This window comes from Macaca thibetana, chromosome X (assembly GCF_024542745.1).
Source record: "Macaca thibetana thibetana isolate TM-01 chromosome X, ASM2454274v1, whole genome shotgun sequence".
In the NCBI taxonomy this organism is placed as follows: Eukaryota; Metazoa; Chordata; class Mammalia; order Primates; family Cercopithecidae; genus Macaca; species Macaca thibetana.
In genome coordinates this window covers 147,824,831-147,840,439 of record NC_065598.1, presented here as the reverse complement: position 1 = coordinate 147,840,439, position 15,609 = coordinate 147,824,831, and the positions used below count along the sequence as shown (strand labels likewise).

At 56.1% G+C, this 15,609-nt stretch overlaps 2 protein-coding genes and 1 long non-coding RNA gene across 6 annotated transcripts in view; 1 reads left to right on the top strand and 2 right to left on the bottom strand.

Annotated features, from left to right (window-relative positions):
* The window catches only part of LOC126945446 (uncharacterized), a 430,470-nt gene extending 426,187 nt beyond the window's left edge, over window positions 1-4,283 (bottom strand). Inside the window, exon 1 of the long non-coding RNA XR_007722448.1 lies at window positions 4,274-4,283. This is a non-coding gene — a long non-coding RNA (uncharacterized LOC126945446). The remainder of the gene's footprint in view (window positions 1-4,273) is intronic.
* CETN2 (centrin 2) overlaps window positions 1-15,609 on the top strand; it is a 628,428-nt gene that overhangs the window by 413,797 nt on the left and 199,022 nt on the right. The window lies entirely within an intron of this gene.
* PNMA6A (PNMA family member 6A) lies at window positions 2,774-4,051 on the bottom strand. The gene is given in 2 exon segments (XM_050775352.1): window positions 2,774-3,874; window positions 3,877-4,051. Coding segments are annotated over 2 exon segments (1,191 nt in total). The 3' UTR covers window positions 2,774-2,858.

Genomic DNA, 15,609 nt, shown 5'->3' with positions numbered 1-15,609 from the left:
TTTTGCAGTCTTCTGTGATGGCTTTTGTTATCAGGCATTCGTGCATGGGAACCCTGCCTCCATGGCCCTCCACAGCTCTATTTGTCAGGTTTTTGGATTTTTGTTTGCTTGAACAACAAGTGACTCCATCTTGATTCTGAAACGTTTCACAACCATACGGGCGAGCCAAAGTCTAATTGTGAGGCCCACTCCAATGCGACCTGCTTCTGGGCAACGTGATAGACTGGCCATGGCTTATATCACAAAAGGAGAAAGGCTTCGATCTTGACGCTGGGAACTTTCTCCTGGAAACGGGCTGATGACGCCTGTCACCTGTAAGATGAGGAGGAAAGGAGCAAAGGAGATTCACAGAAGAGGAACCGGGAACGGCCAGTGAGAGACCTCGTCACCGATCGGGGAAACGCAAGGCACACAGCGATGAGGTGGTGTCTCTCCCTGTGGGATGGGCAAGTGAGCGAGGCTGGACAAGACCAAAGGCTGCTCGGGCTGTGGGAACCCAGGACCGCTCCCACGCTGCCAGTGGGAGGAAACATGGGTTCGGCCACGCACCGGAGGTCACAGATGAGCCATGCTTGGTCGTGGCGTTGATGGGCACAGCCCAAGTCCCAGCAGAGCCACTGCCGGCTGTGCACCCCAGAGCCTTTCTCGCTGACGGTGGTGGCTCAGACAGGCATGCGGGATGCCACGGGCAGCAGTGTCTGCAACAGCCAAACAGTGGGAAGGACCCGAATGTCCATCCATAGGGTCACAGACAAACACTCTGGGCTGTGATTCAGCTTGGGTGAGCTGGAAGCTTGGGGGAAACCTTGGCCAGCAAGTTGCCAAACAGGAGGCCAGGCAAGGAAAGAGAAGGGGATGAGGGAATGACACCCAGAGGTGTGACCCCGTGGGAACCTGTTTGCCACCTGTCTGGTGGAGATGCTGTTCACATGGCCCCAGACTCCTGTGATGGGTCAGGTGCATGGTCGTCAGATCCACAGGCACAGAATCTCTGCTTTGAGCCAGGCTGCTCTGCCCTGGTGCAGCGTCTAGCCCCCGGCAGCAGAGGACTGGTGAAAAACCTATGGAAGGCTGACTCAGGCCTGACAGACGGAGGTCTCCAGGGAGGTACCGCACCCATGCTGCCCTCAGGGCCAAGAGAGGCCATCAGGCTGGTGAGGGCACTGGGGGCAGGGGACAAATTGAGTAGTCCACTCCCCGCAGACTACCTTTCCAGACACACATTCGGGCAGAGACCCAGACTTGGGACTTGAGGCTGCAAAACGGACAAGGCCCGGGCATACTTGGGTGCTGGGTCACCCTCCCCGGTGCTGGCTCCTGGCACCAGGGCCGCAAAGTGCTTTGGCTGGAGGGCTGTGGGTCCCTGGAGCGGGATGGGCAGCGGGGAGATGGCAGACCCTCCGTGGGTGGTGTGCGTGAGCCGCGTGAGCGCCTGGGGCATCTCCTCACGGAATGGCACCCGCACCAGGTGCCCCTGGCGTCGCCTGGCTTCGCCAGCCAGAGGACCAGTCCTGGACGGGCAGGGGGAGGACAAGAGCCGGTGAACAGGCCCCAGAACCCAGATCCCTGACCCTGGCCAGAACGCAGGGCTGCCTGGCCCACCTCAGATAACTCCCTGGCCCTCTGGTGGGCACGCCGGGGTGCAGCCTCCTGGCCCCGCTGGCGCCTCTGGGGCACGCGCGGGAGGGGCAGAGGCCTGAACCAGGAACAGCTGTTGTGAGAGCCAAAGGCGCGGGGACCTGCGGCCCACCGACCTTTGGACACCCCGGTGGGGGTGGGGGGTGGGCTGGCGCCTGTGTTCCCGGGACCCGTGGCGCAAGGGGAGTGGGGGCGGGGCTAGGGGACAGGAGCAGGTGACGTCACCTGGGGTCCCGGGGCGCTCGAGACGGCGGCGAGAGCCAGGCCACGTGACCCGCCCGCGCCAACCGCCCTGCGCTCTCCCGGGCCGGCGACGCGGAAGGGTCCGCGCTGCACCGCCGCCGCGCCCCCTCCCGGTCACCGCACTGCAGAGAGCGGCTGCGAGCAGGCGCCGGCGCACTGGCCCACGTGCCGAGCGAGCGAGGAAGAGGCACAGTCAGAGCGAACGCCCGCGCGGGGAGCCAGGGGCGCCAGACCCCGCCGCCGAGGCAGCGGCGCGCAGCCCCCCGACGCGCCCTGTGGGGACCCCGACCAGGAGGGACCCTGCCCCGGGAAAAGGTATCAGACCCACCAGGGGAGGGGGACGCTGGGTCCCGGGAGAGACTCCACCGCCCCTCACCTGTCCGCCCTAACAGAACTGAAGCAGCCTGCCGGGAAGGGGTCTGGGGTCCGGGGTTCGGGGGCGGCGCGGGGATGAGGCCAAGACCTGCAGGGACCCGCCCCCCCCCCCGGGGTGGGCGGGGCCTGGCTGCAGAGGCGCGGCCAGGGGAGGAGGGTGGCTGGGGATGGGGGTGGGGGTGGACGTGGACGTGGGCGTCGGGAGGGGTGGGCATTAACCTCGCTCTCGGCCGCTCGCATTCACAGGCTGTGGAGACCCGGGCTGTTCTCCCTGAGTCCTAGGCTCCCACCTCAATTCATTCCCCCACACCCCCCCGCCGCCCCGTGCCTCCCTGGTCCGTGCTGGGAACCCTATCCTGCCCCTCGTATCAGCCCGGCACTGGCCAGAATTGCGGGCATGGCGGTGAAGATGCTGCAGGACTGGTGCAGGTGGATGGGGGTCAACGCTCGCAGTGGTCTGCTCATCCTGGGCATCCCGGAGGACTGTGATGATGCCGAATTCCAAGAGTCCCTCGAGGCTGCCTGAGAGGAGGAGGCCCAGGAGTCCTCGGAGCCTATTTGCCCAGGGAGGACTCACGCTGGGCTGCCTTCCCTGCCCCAACCTAGTTATCACATTCCTCCAGGACCAGCTTGAGCCCCTCAGGGAGGAGCTCCTCAGCCTCCTGGCCCCCTGCCTGGACGAGGCCCTCTGGCCCCCAGCCAGGACCTCCTGGGACCGCCTCTACTTTAGTGTGGGCTCTGGCAATAGCCTGGGCATCAGCCCAGGCACCGGCTGCTTCCTGTGCCTGGGCTCTCACGCTCCTGGCTAGACTGGCCTCCCATGCCTCAGACTCCCGAACGAGCCCCAGCATCTCCAGGAAACTTGGAGACCTACCGGCCATTCTCAGGTTCCTCAATGCTTCATCCAGAGGCTCAGTAAGGTGGGCCCTGGTGAGCATCTGCCTCAGGTGCACGCGGTTGGCAGATGCTCTGGCCAGGGCCTCCTTCTCCATGGCCTTCTGCAGCAGGACTTCCAGCCGCAACACGAAAGCCGAGAGACGCTCGCCTGACTGCTGCTGAGCGGTCAGACACTTCACCAGGATGGTCACCTGGGACTCACTGTCTCCAAACACCTGGACCAGGGCCGCCAGACAGTCCTGCGCCGTCCTGGCGGGGTTCTCCGCCAGGAGAGCGTGCACGAGCTGCAGGGCGGTCCCACGCAAGCCTTCCAGCAGCCTCCTCCTCCTCTCCCTTTCCGAGAACCCCTGCCACACATGCAGCATATCGGTGGTGTGGTCTAGCTAGACCTCAAAGCACTCCTCCCCTGGGGCTGGCTGGTCCCTCCCGGAAAACACGCCCAGGCTCTGGTACCTCACGGTCTCCACCCAGGGCTGGACCACCTGACCGATGGATCGGAGCCAGCACACCCTGCGCAGCCCCACGCCCCGGGCGCCGGCCAGGCTCTCCACCATCTGCCCCTGTTGCTCTGGGAAGTGGAACACACGACCGAGACCGAGAAACTTCTCGCCTGAGCAACAGGGCACAAAGACCACGTTCCACGGGCCTCCCGTGCCGGGGACTTCCCTGGGGACCAAAGCATAGTTGACTTCCCAGTTGAGCTCGACCAGGGCCGCGGTGGCTCCTCTCGAAACACTTTGCCTAGCACCGTAAAGTGTCCCATAGGCCACAGGGCAGCCTCGAGGGACTCTTGGAATTCGGTATCATCACAGTCCTCCGGGATGCCCAGGATGAGCAGACCACTGCGAGCGTTGACCCCCATCCACCTGCACCAGTCCTGCAGCATCTTCACCGCCATGCCCGCAATTCTGGCCAGTGCCGGGCTGATACGAGGGGCAGGATAGGGTTCCCAGCACGGACCAGGGAGGCACGGGGCGGCGGGGGTGTGGGGGAATGAATTGAGGTGGGAGCCTAGGACTCAGGGAGAACAGCCCGGGTCTCCACAGCCTGTGAATGCGAGCGGCCGAGAGCGAGGTTAATGCCCACCCCTCCCGACGCCCACGTCCACGTCCACCCCCACCCCCATCCCCAGCCACCCTCCTCCCCTGGCCGCGCCTCTGCAGCCAGGCCCCGCCCACCCCGGGGGGGGGCGGGTCCCTGCAGGTCTTGGCCTCATCCCCGCGCCGCCCCCGAACCCCGGACCCCAGACCCCTTCCCGGCAGGCTGCTTCAGTTCTGTTAGGGCGGACAGGTGAGGGGCGGTGGAGTCTCTCCCGGGACCCAGCGTCCCCCTCCCCTGGTGGGTCTGATACCTTTTCCCGGGGCAGGGTCCCTCCTGGTCGGGGTCCCCACAGGGCGCGTCGGGGGGCTGCGCGCCGCTGCCTCGGCGGCGGGGTCTGGCGCCCCTGGCTCCCCGCGCGGGCGTTCGCTCTGACTGTGCCTCTTCCTCGCTCGCTCGGCACGTGGGCCAGTGCGCCGGCGCCTGCTCGCAGCCGCTCTCTGCAGTGCGGTGACCGGGAGGGGGCGCGGCGGCGGTGCAGCGCGGACCCTTCCGCGTCGCCGGCCCGGGAGAGCGCAGGGCGGTTGGCGCGGGCGGGTCACGTGGCCTGGCTCTCGCCGCCGTCTCGAGCGCCCCGGGACCCCAGGTGACGTCACCTGCTCCTGTCCCCTAGCCCCGCCCCCACTCCCCTTGCGCCACGGGTCCCGGGAACACAGGCGCCAGCCCACCCCCCACCCCCACCGGGGTGTCCAAAGGTCGGTGGGCCGCAGGTCCCCGCGCCTTTGGCTCTCACAACAGCTGTTCCTGGTTCAGGCCTCTGCCCCTCCCGCGCGTGCCCCAGAGGCGCCAGCGGGGCCAGGAGGCTGCACCCCGGCGTGCCCACCAGAGGGCCAGGGAGTTATCTGAGGTGGGCCAGGCAGCCCTGCGTTCTGGCCAGGGTCAGGGATCTGGGTTCTGGGGCCTGTTCACCGGCTCTTGTCCTCCCCCTGCCCGTCCAGGACTGGTCCTCTGGCTGGCGAAGCCAGGCGACGCCAGGGGCACCTGGTGCGGGTGCCATTCCGTGAGGAGATGCCCCAGGCGCTCACGCGGCTCACGCACACCACCCACGGAGGGTCTGCCATCTCCCCGCTGCCCATCCCGCTCCAGGGACCCACAGCCCTCCAGCCAAAGCACTTTGCGGCCCTGGTGCCAGGAGCCAGCACCGGGGAGGGTGACCCAGCACCCAAGTATGCCCGGGCCTTGTCCGTTTTGCAGCCTCAAGTCCCAAGTCTGGGTCTCTGCCCGAATGTGTGTCTGGAAAGGTAGTCTGCGGGGAGTGGACTACTCAATTTGTCCCCTGCCCCCAGTGCCCTCACCAGCCTGATGGCCTCTCTTGGCCCTGAGGGCAGCATGGGTGCGGTACCTCCCTGGAGACCTCCGTCTGTCAGGCCTGAGTCAGCCTTCCATAGGTTTTTCACCAGTCCTCTGCTGCCGGGGCTAGACGCTGCACCAGGGCAGAGCAGCCTGGCTCAAAGCAGAGATTCTGTGCCTGTGGATCTGACGACCATGCACCTGACCCATCACAGGAGTCTGGGGCCATGTGAACAGCATCTCCACCAGACAGGTGGCAAACAGGTTCCCACGGGGTCACACCTCTGGGTGTCATTCCCTCATCCCCTTCTCTTTCCTTGCCTGGCCTCCTGTTTGGCAACTTGCTGGCCAAGGTTTCCCCCAAGCTTCCAGCTCACCCAAGCTGAATCACAGCCCAGAGTGTTTGTCTGTGACCCTATGGATGGACATTCGGGTCCTTCCCACTGTTTGGCTGTTGCAGACACTGCTGCCCGTGGCATCCCGCATGCCTGTCTGAGCCACCACCGTCAGCGAGAAAGGCTCTGGGGTGCACAGCCGGCAGTGGCTCTGCTGGGACTTGGGCTGTGCCCATCAACGCCACGACCAAGCATGGCTCATCTGTGACCTCCGGTGCGTGGCCGAACCCATGTTTCCTCCCACTGGCAGCGTGGGAGCGGTCCTGGGTTCCCACAGCCCGAGCAGCCTTTGGTCTTGTCCAGCCTCGCTCACTTGCCCATCCCACAGGGAGAGACACCACCTCATCGCTGTGTGCCTTGCGTTTCCCCGATCGGTGACGAGGTCTCTCACTGGCCGTTCCCGGTTCCTCTTCTGTGAATCTCCTTTGCTCCTTTCCTCCTCATCTTACAGGTGACAGGCGTCATCAGCCCGTTTCCAGGAGAAAGTTCCCAGCGTCAAGATCGAAGCCTTTCTCCTTTTGTGATATAAGCCATGGCCAGTCTATCACGTTGCCCAGAAGCAGGTCGCATTGGAGTGGGCCTCACAATTAGACTTTGGCTCGCCCGTATGGTTGTGAAACGTTTCAGAATCAAGATGGAGTCACTTGTTGTTCAAGCAAACAAAAATCCAAAAACCTGACAAATAGAGCTGTGGAGGGCCATGGAGGCAGGGTTCCCATGCACGAATGCCTGATAACAAAAGCCATCACAGAAGACTGCAAAACCCACAAATTGGCACAAAGGCTGTTGCAACCTGACACAAATAATGCTTCTGCGAGGACACCTGCCCAGCAACTTCCTGTCCAAGTCCCTGACCAATGCTACCCTTGTTATTCATCCTTGTAGCCAAAGATCATTATCTCAAAACAATTATGTAATCCTCTTCACTTTTCCTGAAAAACCTTTGTCTTCCTTTTCCCTGCCTGAATATGCACATAGTTCACTAGGGCGCACGCGTCCCCACTGCAACGCCTATTTCTGAATAGATACCATTTTCTTATAGGGAGGCTCCCTCTCTGTGTGGTACTTAGGTTGGCATGGTCTTGCTCCCCAGGCTTTTCTACCTCCCAGGTAGTAAACGTGAGGTCAGCGAAGAAACGCATGTCTTCTGCCACAAACCAGCCTCCCCGGTTGGCCTCGTGTGTCCAGTCCTCCCAGGCCCCCGCCGCCGGTCCCCCCGCCCCAACGCTTCTCCCCCTTGAGGGCCAAGACTGCTTGTTCTCATTCAGGCAAACTGCTGCTCTTTACCTCTGCTGTGAGAGTGTCTGTCTATTGAACCTTCAGTGTTAGACTTGTCACGGCTTACACCAGACATTGTCCTCTCTCTTGTTTTCAGCTGTGACTTTTCTGGAGTCCTTCTTCAGAGAGAGCACTGAACCCCCCCGGCGAGCCCCCGCCCTGGGAACATCTGTGGGTCTGGTGTCTCCAGCTGGCCCAGTTGGCCCACAGGCCGGCTCTCAACTAATTTCCTCTATTTTCGGCCTTGTCTCTTCCCACTCTCCTTCCTTCTGCACCTGCTGACTCCAAGTCCAGGACGCTCCAGGACGCCCATTGCCCCCCGCTAACCCCGGCCAAGGCTGGGCTGTGACACCTCAACTATCTTTTGTCAGTCCTCTGTCCCCATTGTCTCCACCTCTCAACACAGTTGACTCTCCTTCCTTCTCAAAACCATTTCCTTTCTCAACTTCTTCCCCTCCCCCACTCCACTTTTGGGCTGACCTCCTCCCTCTCTACCTGCCTCTCTGCCTTTGGACCTTCCTCCTCCTCCTCCTACTTTGCTGGGTCTAAGCGTGGTGGGGGTGGGCTTCTAGCCTCAACCTCCGATGAATGCTCTGTCTCTGGACGTGACCTGTCTTCCAAGCTCCACACGTACTCATCCATCTGCCCACGTGGATGCCCCGAGGACATTTCAGAGCTCAGATGTTCAAACCGGAGGGCTTCGTCCCCTTCACCTCCACTGTCCCCAGGCTTCCCCCTCTGTGCAAAGGGCTCTGCCTTCTACCTGGTGACTCAAACAAAGCAGCCAGGATTCACTCCCCTCTCCTTTGTTCCTCACTCCCAAATCTAACCCATTATTGGATTTTGTTGACTGTGGTCCAAGACTGCTACCCTTCTCATCTCCGTGGTCCTTGGTCCTCCCTGTCTCCTGTTCTTCCTGCCTCCACTCTGCGTCCTCCCTGCTCCACCAACACCCCCTCAGCAGCCAGGGTGATCTTTTTGCAACACCACCAGACCCTGCTCCTCCCTGTGGCACCCCATCTCCTTAGAGTAATCTCAAAGCCCCCATCCTGGTCAAGAGCACCCCCACGCTGCTCCTGGGGATCTGGCTTCCTCTGATGCTCTCCTTCCCTCCCCAAAATCCACCCCGTGTCGCCATGCCCCCAGCTCCTCTCACCACACTCCTGCCAATCTGGCCTGTTCAGCTGACCCCGCAGCACAGGGCTTGTTCCCACCTTCGGCCTTTGCCATCCCTCCTTCCTCTGTGTGAGCCATCGGCCCCAAGAACCTTCTGTGGCAGCAGCTTCCTCCTGCTCTTCCTCTTCCTCCTCACCCTCCTCCTCCTCTCCCTCCCCCCCTCCTCCTCCTCCATGTCTCAGCTGAACTGTCCCCTCCTCCCATAGGCCCCCTCTGCTGGGACACACAAATCACATGCCCTCCATTTATATTCTCATATTCTTATTGGCAGCATCAGTATGTGTCGGCACGTGAGAAATGCTGGTCTGAGTCTTTGCTTTTGGGCATCAGGGGCTCCCTCCCCAGATGGCAAGCTAGAGCCCCAGAAGGTGAGGTGGACTTGCCGGTGTGTCTAGCCCATTTGTACTGCTGTAGCAAGATACCTGAGACTGGGTAACTTACAAAGAACAGAAATGTATTGCTCCCAATTCTGGCGGCTGGGAAGCTCAAAGTCAAGGCACTGGAGACTGGGAAACTTACAAAGAATAGAAATTTCTTGTTCCCAATTCCAGAGGCTGGGAAGCCCATGATCAAGGCACCAGTAGGTTCAGCGTCTGGTGGGGGCTCAGGCGGACTCCCTGGTAAAAGTAAAGGAATTGTACAGGTGGCCCCTGCTTGGTTTGGCTCCCAGAGTCTTCCATCTTTTTTGCTTGGTCCCCCTGATTGCCAGCAGCAGGCACTGCACAGAGCCAGCATGCCCAGCAGATGTTGGACACCTGAAGGGATAAACACGCACTGCACTCACAAGCACTGCACTGTGAGGTGGCACTTGATTGGAGATGCTGCAATCAAGATTCATAGAAGGCTCTGGGTTGCTTGGTGGCCAGACGCCTCCATAGAGCACCTGCTGTAGTACTGGCTCTTGAGAACCAAGTCCCAAGGACAGCCAGCCTTGCTGAGTGCCTCCAACACAGACCTGGATGCAGAGGAGGTCTCCTTGTGTGTTTCTCCCCACCTGGCTGCCTCCCAGCTGGCTGACCTCGGACATGTCCCTCAGAACCTCCACAGGTTGAGTGGGAGCATTGTCTGCTCCCGAACCAGAAAGGGCTTCTTTGCTGTGCACCACAATGTCCGAGAGCCCAGACTCTGCACAACCAGCGGAAGCCCTCCTGTGTCCTCCAGGGACAGCCTGGGGCTCCTCTCTACTGTCCTATCTCAGGCAGGGCCAAAGCTTCCCAATCTGTGGCTTTGGGCCAGCTCTCCCACCGGCCGCGGCGGGCTCTGACTGCTCAGAAGCGTCCTTTCCCCAATGCCCTCTTTGATTCTGCTCCCAACGGCTCTCTGCCCTGCCCAGAGCCCACAACAGGCCCTTGGGCGGCCAGGCTAGCACCTGCCTCCTGCCATATGACCCTGCTGTTCCCTGACTGGCTGCCCCCACCTGGGGCAGGAGGAGCAGTACTTCCTCAGCTTTTGTCTGGCTGTGCCCCACCCCACACACACCGAAGCACATACACACACACACACACACACACACGCATGCACACACACGCACGCACGCGCACGCACACACAACCTGCCCTGCCCCTAGCCTGCCCTCTGCAGCCTCACAGGTGCAGGTGGCTCCTTCCCAGCTAGCAGGGTTTTCTGAGGGACAGCCCGATGTGGCACGCCATGCTTCCCAGACTCAGGGTCCTGCTGGGCTGAATAAGTGTGAGCTTGTTCTCCGTTGGTCCTTGACACAGCTGTCTGCCTGTGGCACAGTCTTCAACTCGTTGAAGTCCCTCTGGAGGAGTATGGGTGGGGTGTTGGGGGTGGAGTCGGGTGGCAGTGGGCTGGGTGGTGCCATGGGGCTTGGGACACAACTGCATTGGTGGTCAGTCCTCTCTGCCTAGGTTCGGGATTGAAACGGCCTTCATAGTAAGTTCAGCCCTGTGCTTGCTCCCAGTGAGCTTGCCTGCAGCTAGATGCCATCAGCATCTTTCCTCCCACAGCTGCCTTCCAGCTCCCTTCCTTCCCGTGTGTGCCACTGGCTCTCCCAACCCATGGGGCACACTCACTCTCCTCCCGAGGAGGCAGCGTCATCTGGGCATGACTGGCCCTTTCCGCCAGGAGTCCAGGGATTTCTGTCAGAGACCCCTGCTCCTGCTCGTTCTGCCCTTTAGCCTGCCAGGCCTCCTCACTTTGACTTTGGAGTTTGGATGGTGACTCAGCAGTGAACCACCATTCATGGGCAGGGCCACGGTTTCCAGGAGAGATGCCTGCAGATGGCTGCACCCTGGTTCCAGGGACTCGTGTCCCTGTCCTCTCCTGGGGGACTCCGGGGTCCTGGCTTCCCAGGTGCTCTGTGGGTTGAACGGTGTCTCATATCACATATCAGAGTGAATTTTGGAACCATGGTTGCCAAGGAAATATCACGGTTTGGCTGAAGTTTGCCCCATAAGTGTTCTGTGCTGTATTTTTCTGTTGCCTGCTTCCAAATTGCTCTGTGAAGGTTAGACCATTCATCTGCGTCCTTTGGTTGGTTCTGTGGAAGGTAGTTTCCTCTTTGGTCTAGTTAGCCACAGAAAAAGATGCCTATGAGTTTCTCAAATCATGAGTTTGTGAGGACTGGGCAGTGATCAAGTTCCCTGGGGGATGCCACAATAAATTTTCCCTGTAGGTAAGACTTTAGGAGCAATCCAATAGGATACTTGTTTGAGCAACAGTCATAGCTCACAGCAAGCAAGTTGCCTGCTTGAAACATGGGCCTACGCTGTGAAGGTCTGTTAGAGCTGAGCATATCAATGTTCTCTAAAGGGATAGAACTAATGGGATATATGTATACACACACACATACACACACATATAGGAGTTTATTAAATATTAAGTTACACGATCACAAGGTCCCACGATAGGCTGTCTGTAAGCTTGAGGAGCAAAGAGAGCCTGTCTGAGTCTCAAAAATGAAGAACTTGGAGTCCAATATTCGAGGGCAGGAAGCATCCAACATGGGAGAAAGATGCAGCCTGGGGCGCTAGGTCAGTGTCTCTTTTCACTTTTTTCTGGCTGCTTATATTCTAAACTCGATGGCAGCTGATTAGATTGTGCCCACCCAGTTTAAGGGTGGGTCTGCCTTTCCCAGCCCACTAACTCAAATGTTAACCTCCTTTGGCAACACCTTCACAGACACACCCAGGAACAATACTTCGTATCCTTCAATCCTATCAAGTTGACAGTATTAACCATCACACTGAGCTGGCAACTGAGTGCCTCCTTGAGGACATACCACACTTTCTGGTAGAAATAAGGCTTTTAAGGGTGTCAGCTCAGAGGAGAGAAGGCAGCCAGCAGCACGTGGCCTCTGGAAGATCCCAAGCCCTCCCTCTTGTGACATAATGTGACCCAATGGCCTGGAGTTTTGGATGGAGGGACGGGAAGAAGGTGAGTAGTGCTAGCTGACAAGAGCTACCTCTAGGGACTTTTTGATGATCAGTCAAAACTCTAGTTTCCCATGGGGAAGTGTGGCTCAAGACTGGAAAGAGACCCTGTCCAACAGAAATCTCCTTGTCTCCTGACTCTGGTGTCTCTCCAACCTCAGCACATGAGAGCACTCAGTAGTCCCTGGATTTAGCCAACACCTCAACCTCTGTAGCCACCTCTGGTGTATACAAATGCCCCCTCCAAGCTATCCCTAACACTGCTTCCTTGCTGACTTTTCTAGTTCACAGACAGGAGCAGGTCATTCCTATCCTTCACAAATCTCAGGGCAGTGGTCATTCCCTGAAGACCCAGGTGCCTTTCTGCACTCCTAGGGCAGAAGTCCACAGTCGTTAGCAAAGTACTTAGCACTACAGACCCTTCGTGGCCCTGTCTGACCTCCCTATGGAGCTATTGTCTTCTCCTTGCCTCTCCATCCATCACCCTGGGACCCAGCCACAGTAACTTTCACTTCAGCCTCCTAATATCTACTGATCATTCAACCCCATTCACCAAAGAGTGAGTGCCTTGGCTGTGGGGAGCTCACCGGGACTGCAAGTTTTGAGAGAAGGGAAACAAATTATGTAGGGTCAAAGATCATCCCAGATATTGGCTTAGATGCACTTTACAGTCTATGGCAAAGCAAAGGAAGAATCCAAACAGCATGTGTCATTCTTACTGAGTTGTGAAATTGAATGCTACTGGGGTTTCTAGAATTGCAGTCACTGTACAGAAGAGAAGGGAAATGAGCAAAGAAAGAGCTCCAGAGCACCTCACAAAGTTCCCACTGAGTCTTTGGCTGCATACTAAGCTCTGCTCAGATAGAGACACCACAAGGTTGAGCACAGAACACCTCTAAAACTGTGAGCTGGACAATTGTCAAAGCTCACACAGTATTCAGAGATGTTCAATTTCCCATCAGCCACAGTGGAGAGACCACACTGAAATAGCTGGGCATTCAGTACAGAGCCCAGAAATGCCACACCTCAGGAGCAAGTCTATGGTAGAATGAGAACCCACATTTAAAAAGTTTAAAGACAAGGCTTCAAAGGCTTATGCTTGTCTGTAAGTAAACAAACTGCCTGGAACAACTCAACACAGAATTAATGGAAACAACAAGACCAAGGTATTTTACATCCTAACCTAAAATATCCAGCTTTTACACGAAAACTTCTAGACATGGGAAGGAGAAAAATGTGATCCACACAAAGTAGAAAATGTTTCAGTAGGCCCAGAAATGGCAAGGACAATGGGATGAGCAGATGAGAACTTAAAGACAGCTATTAGAAGTAAATGTATTGTTCCAGAATTGAAAGAGAAACATGAAAATAATGAAGAAATGATTAAGGAAGGATCTCAACAGAAAAATGACACCTATAATGGAGAATCAAATGGAAACTTTAGAAGTGAAACATGTAGAAGAGAGGAGCCCTGTGATAGACCCACAGGTACAAAGTCAAACATATTTTGACCAACACTATAAATAAAATCAATGTCAAAAGGAAAGTCTTTTCAAATGCATCTTGACCCCACACCAAAAACTAATTTGGGTACTTTTTTTTTTTGAGACAGGAGCTGGCTCTTTCGCCCAGGCTAGAGCACAGGCTCAATCTCCTGGGCTCAAGAGATCCTCCCACCTCAGCCTCCCTAGTAGCTGGGATAATAGGCATGCACCACCACACTCAGCTAATTTTGGGGGGTTTTTTGTTTGTTTGTTTGTTTTTGTGTGTTTGTTTTTTGAGACTAAAGCAGTCTCAAACTCCTAGGCTCAGGCAATCCTCCTGCCTTGGCCTCCCAAAGTGATGGGATTACAGGTGTGAGCCACTGCACCCAGCTAATATAGGTACATTCTAAGACTTAAATGCAAAAGCTACAACTGCAGAGGTTCTAGAGGAAAACATAGATCAATATGTTTGCAAATGTGGGCCAATGAAAGATATCTAGGCAGGACCCAGGAAGTGGTCATTGCAAAAAGAAACAAATGATGCAATGGACTTCATTATAATTAAACCCATCTGCTTATGAACAGACACCATTAAGAATATGCATAAGAGGCCAGGCGCGGTGGCTCAAGCCTGTAATCCCAGCACTTTGGGAGGCCGAGACGGGTGGATCATGAGGTCAGGAGATCGAGACCATCCTGGCGAACACAGTGAAACCCCGTCTCTACTAAAACTACAAAAAAAAAAAAAAAAAAACTAGCCGGGCGAGGTGGCGGGTGCCTGTGGTCCCAGCTACTTGGGAGGCTGAGGCAGGAGAATGGCGTGAACCCGGGAGGCGGAGCTTGCAGTGAGCTGAGATCCAGCCACTGCACTCCAGCCTGGGCGACAGAGCGAGACTCCGTCTCAAAAAAAAAAAAAAAAAAAAAAAAAAAAAAAAAAAAAAAAAAGTGCCCCCAGCACATATATCAAAGTACTTCTATCCAGAGTATTTTAACAACTTGCACAACTCTAATAAAAAAATAATAATAAAGCCAGGTAAAAACTAGGCACGGGACTTGAATAGGCACTTCACTAAGGAAGACAGATAGCTAATAAGCACACAAAAAAGTGCTCAATTTTATTAGTCATCACAGAAATGCAAACTAATGCCTCAGTGAGATACCACAATGAGTCACCCAACAGAATGGCTAAAAGTTTAAAGCTGGCAATACAAGATTTTTTGGAGTACCCTAAGAAACGAACACTGCTCATTAGAATATAAATTATCACAACAGCTTTGGAAATCTGTGTGAAGTTTCTTATAAAGTTAAATATACCACTACACTATGGCCCAGCCATTCCATTCCTAGGTCTTTACTCAGGAGAAAGGAAAACAAAAGTCCACAGAGATTCATACGAGGATGTTTCTATCAGCTTTAATTACGGAATAACCGTAACACATATCTATTTTAAGATTAGGGACCTTAAAAATACTGCACTTGATCTTAGCCAAAAGGCCAGGAAGCCATGCGAACCTTAAAAATAGGAATGTACCAGGGGTCAGAAATGGATGATTAGATAGTAGGCCCAGCTCTGGGGCCCGTCAGCCTAGAGGCAACAAAAGTCTCACTGCTGTTTTGTGGCAAAGCAACTTCTACCTCTCTCTGCCTTCTTTCCAACTCTCTTGAGCCTTTAAATAAAATAAAAAAAAAATCAATCACCCAACACTTGCACTCACACAAAAATTCACACACCCTCTCATAAACTCTCATACACACTAACACACATCCTCACATGTACACTCACCCATTCCACGCGTTCACGCATACACACAAACTCATAAACATTAACACACTCTGAAACAGATATTCATTGATATACACACTCAGCAGTCACCCACACATTCACTATCATACATTCGCACACCATCTCACTCTCACATACTTTTACTAACACACATACACACTAAACACATAAACATACATTGAGCACTGACACACATTCACTCACACACAAAAACTGATGCATACTCACACTCAAAAACACACACATTAACATATTCACACACCATCTCACACACTCACTCACATATTCACACATTCGCTGACACATGACACACACAAACTCACTCTTCTACACTCACTCTCACACAATCACTAGTACACATACTCACACATATTCACCATCTCACACACACTCATAGAGATGGGCCTGGTTTTGATGCTCCAGGTGTGGAAGCCCTGAGCCCCCAATAGTGATACAAGGGATCCTGGGGCCACTGGTTCAGCCTGCTGTCCCTCACCCTTCCTTAAATGTGTTATTCATTTCTGAGAAGCTCAACCAGTGCACTGAGGACCCAACCA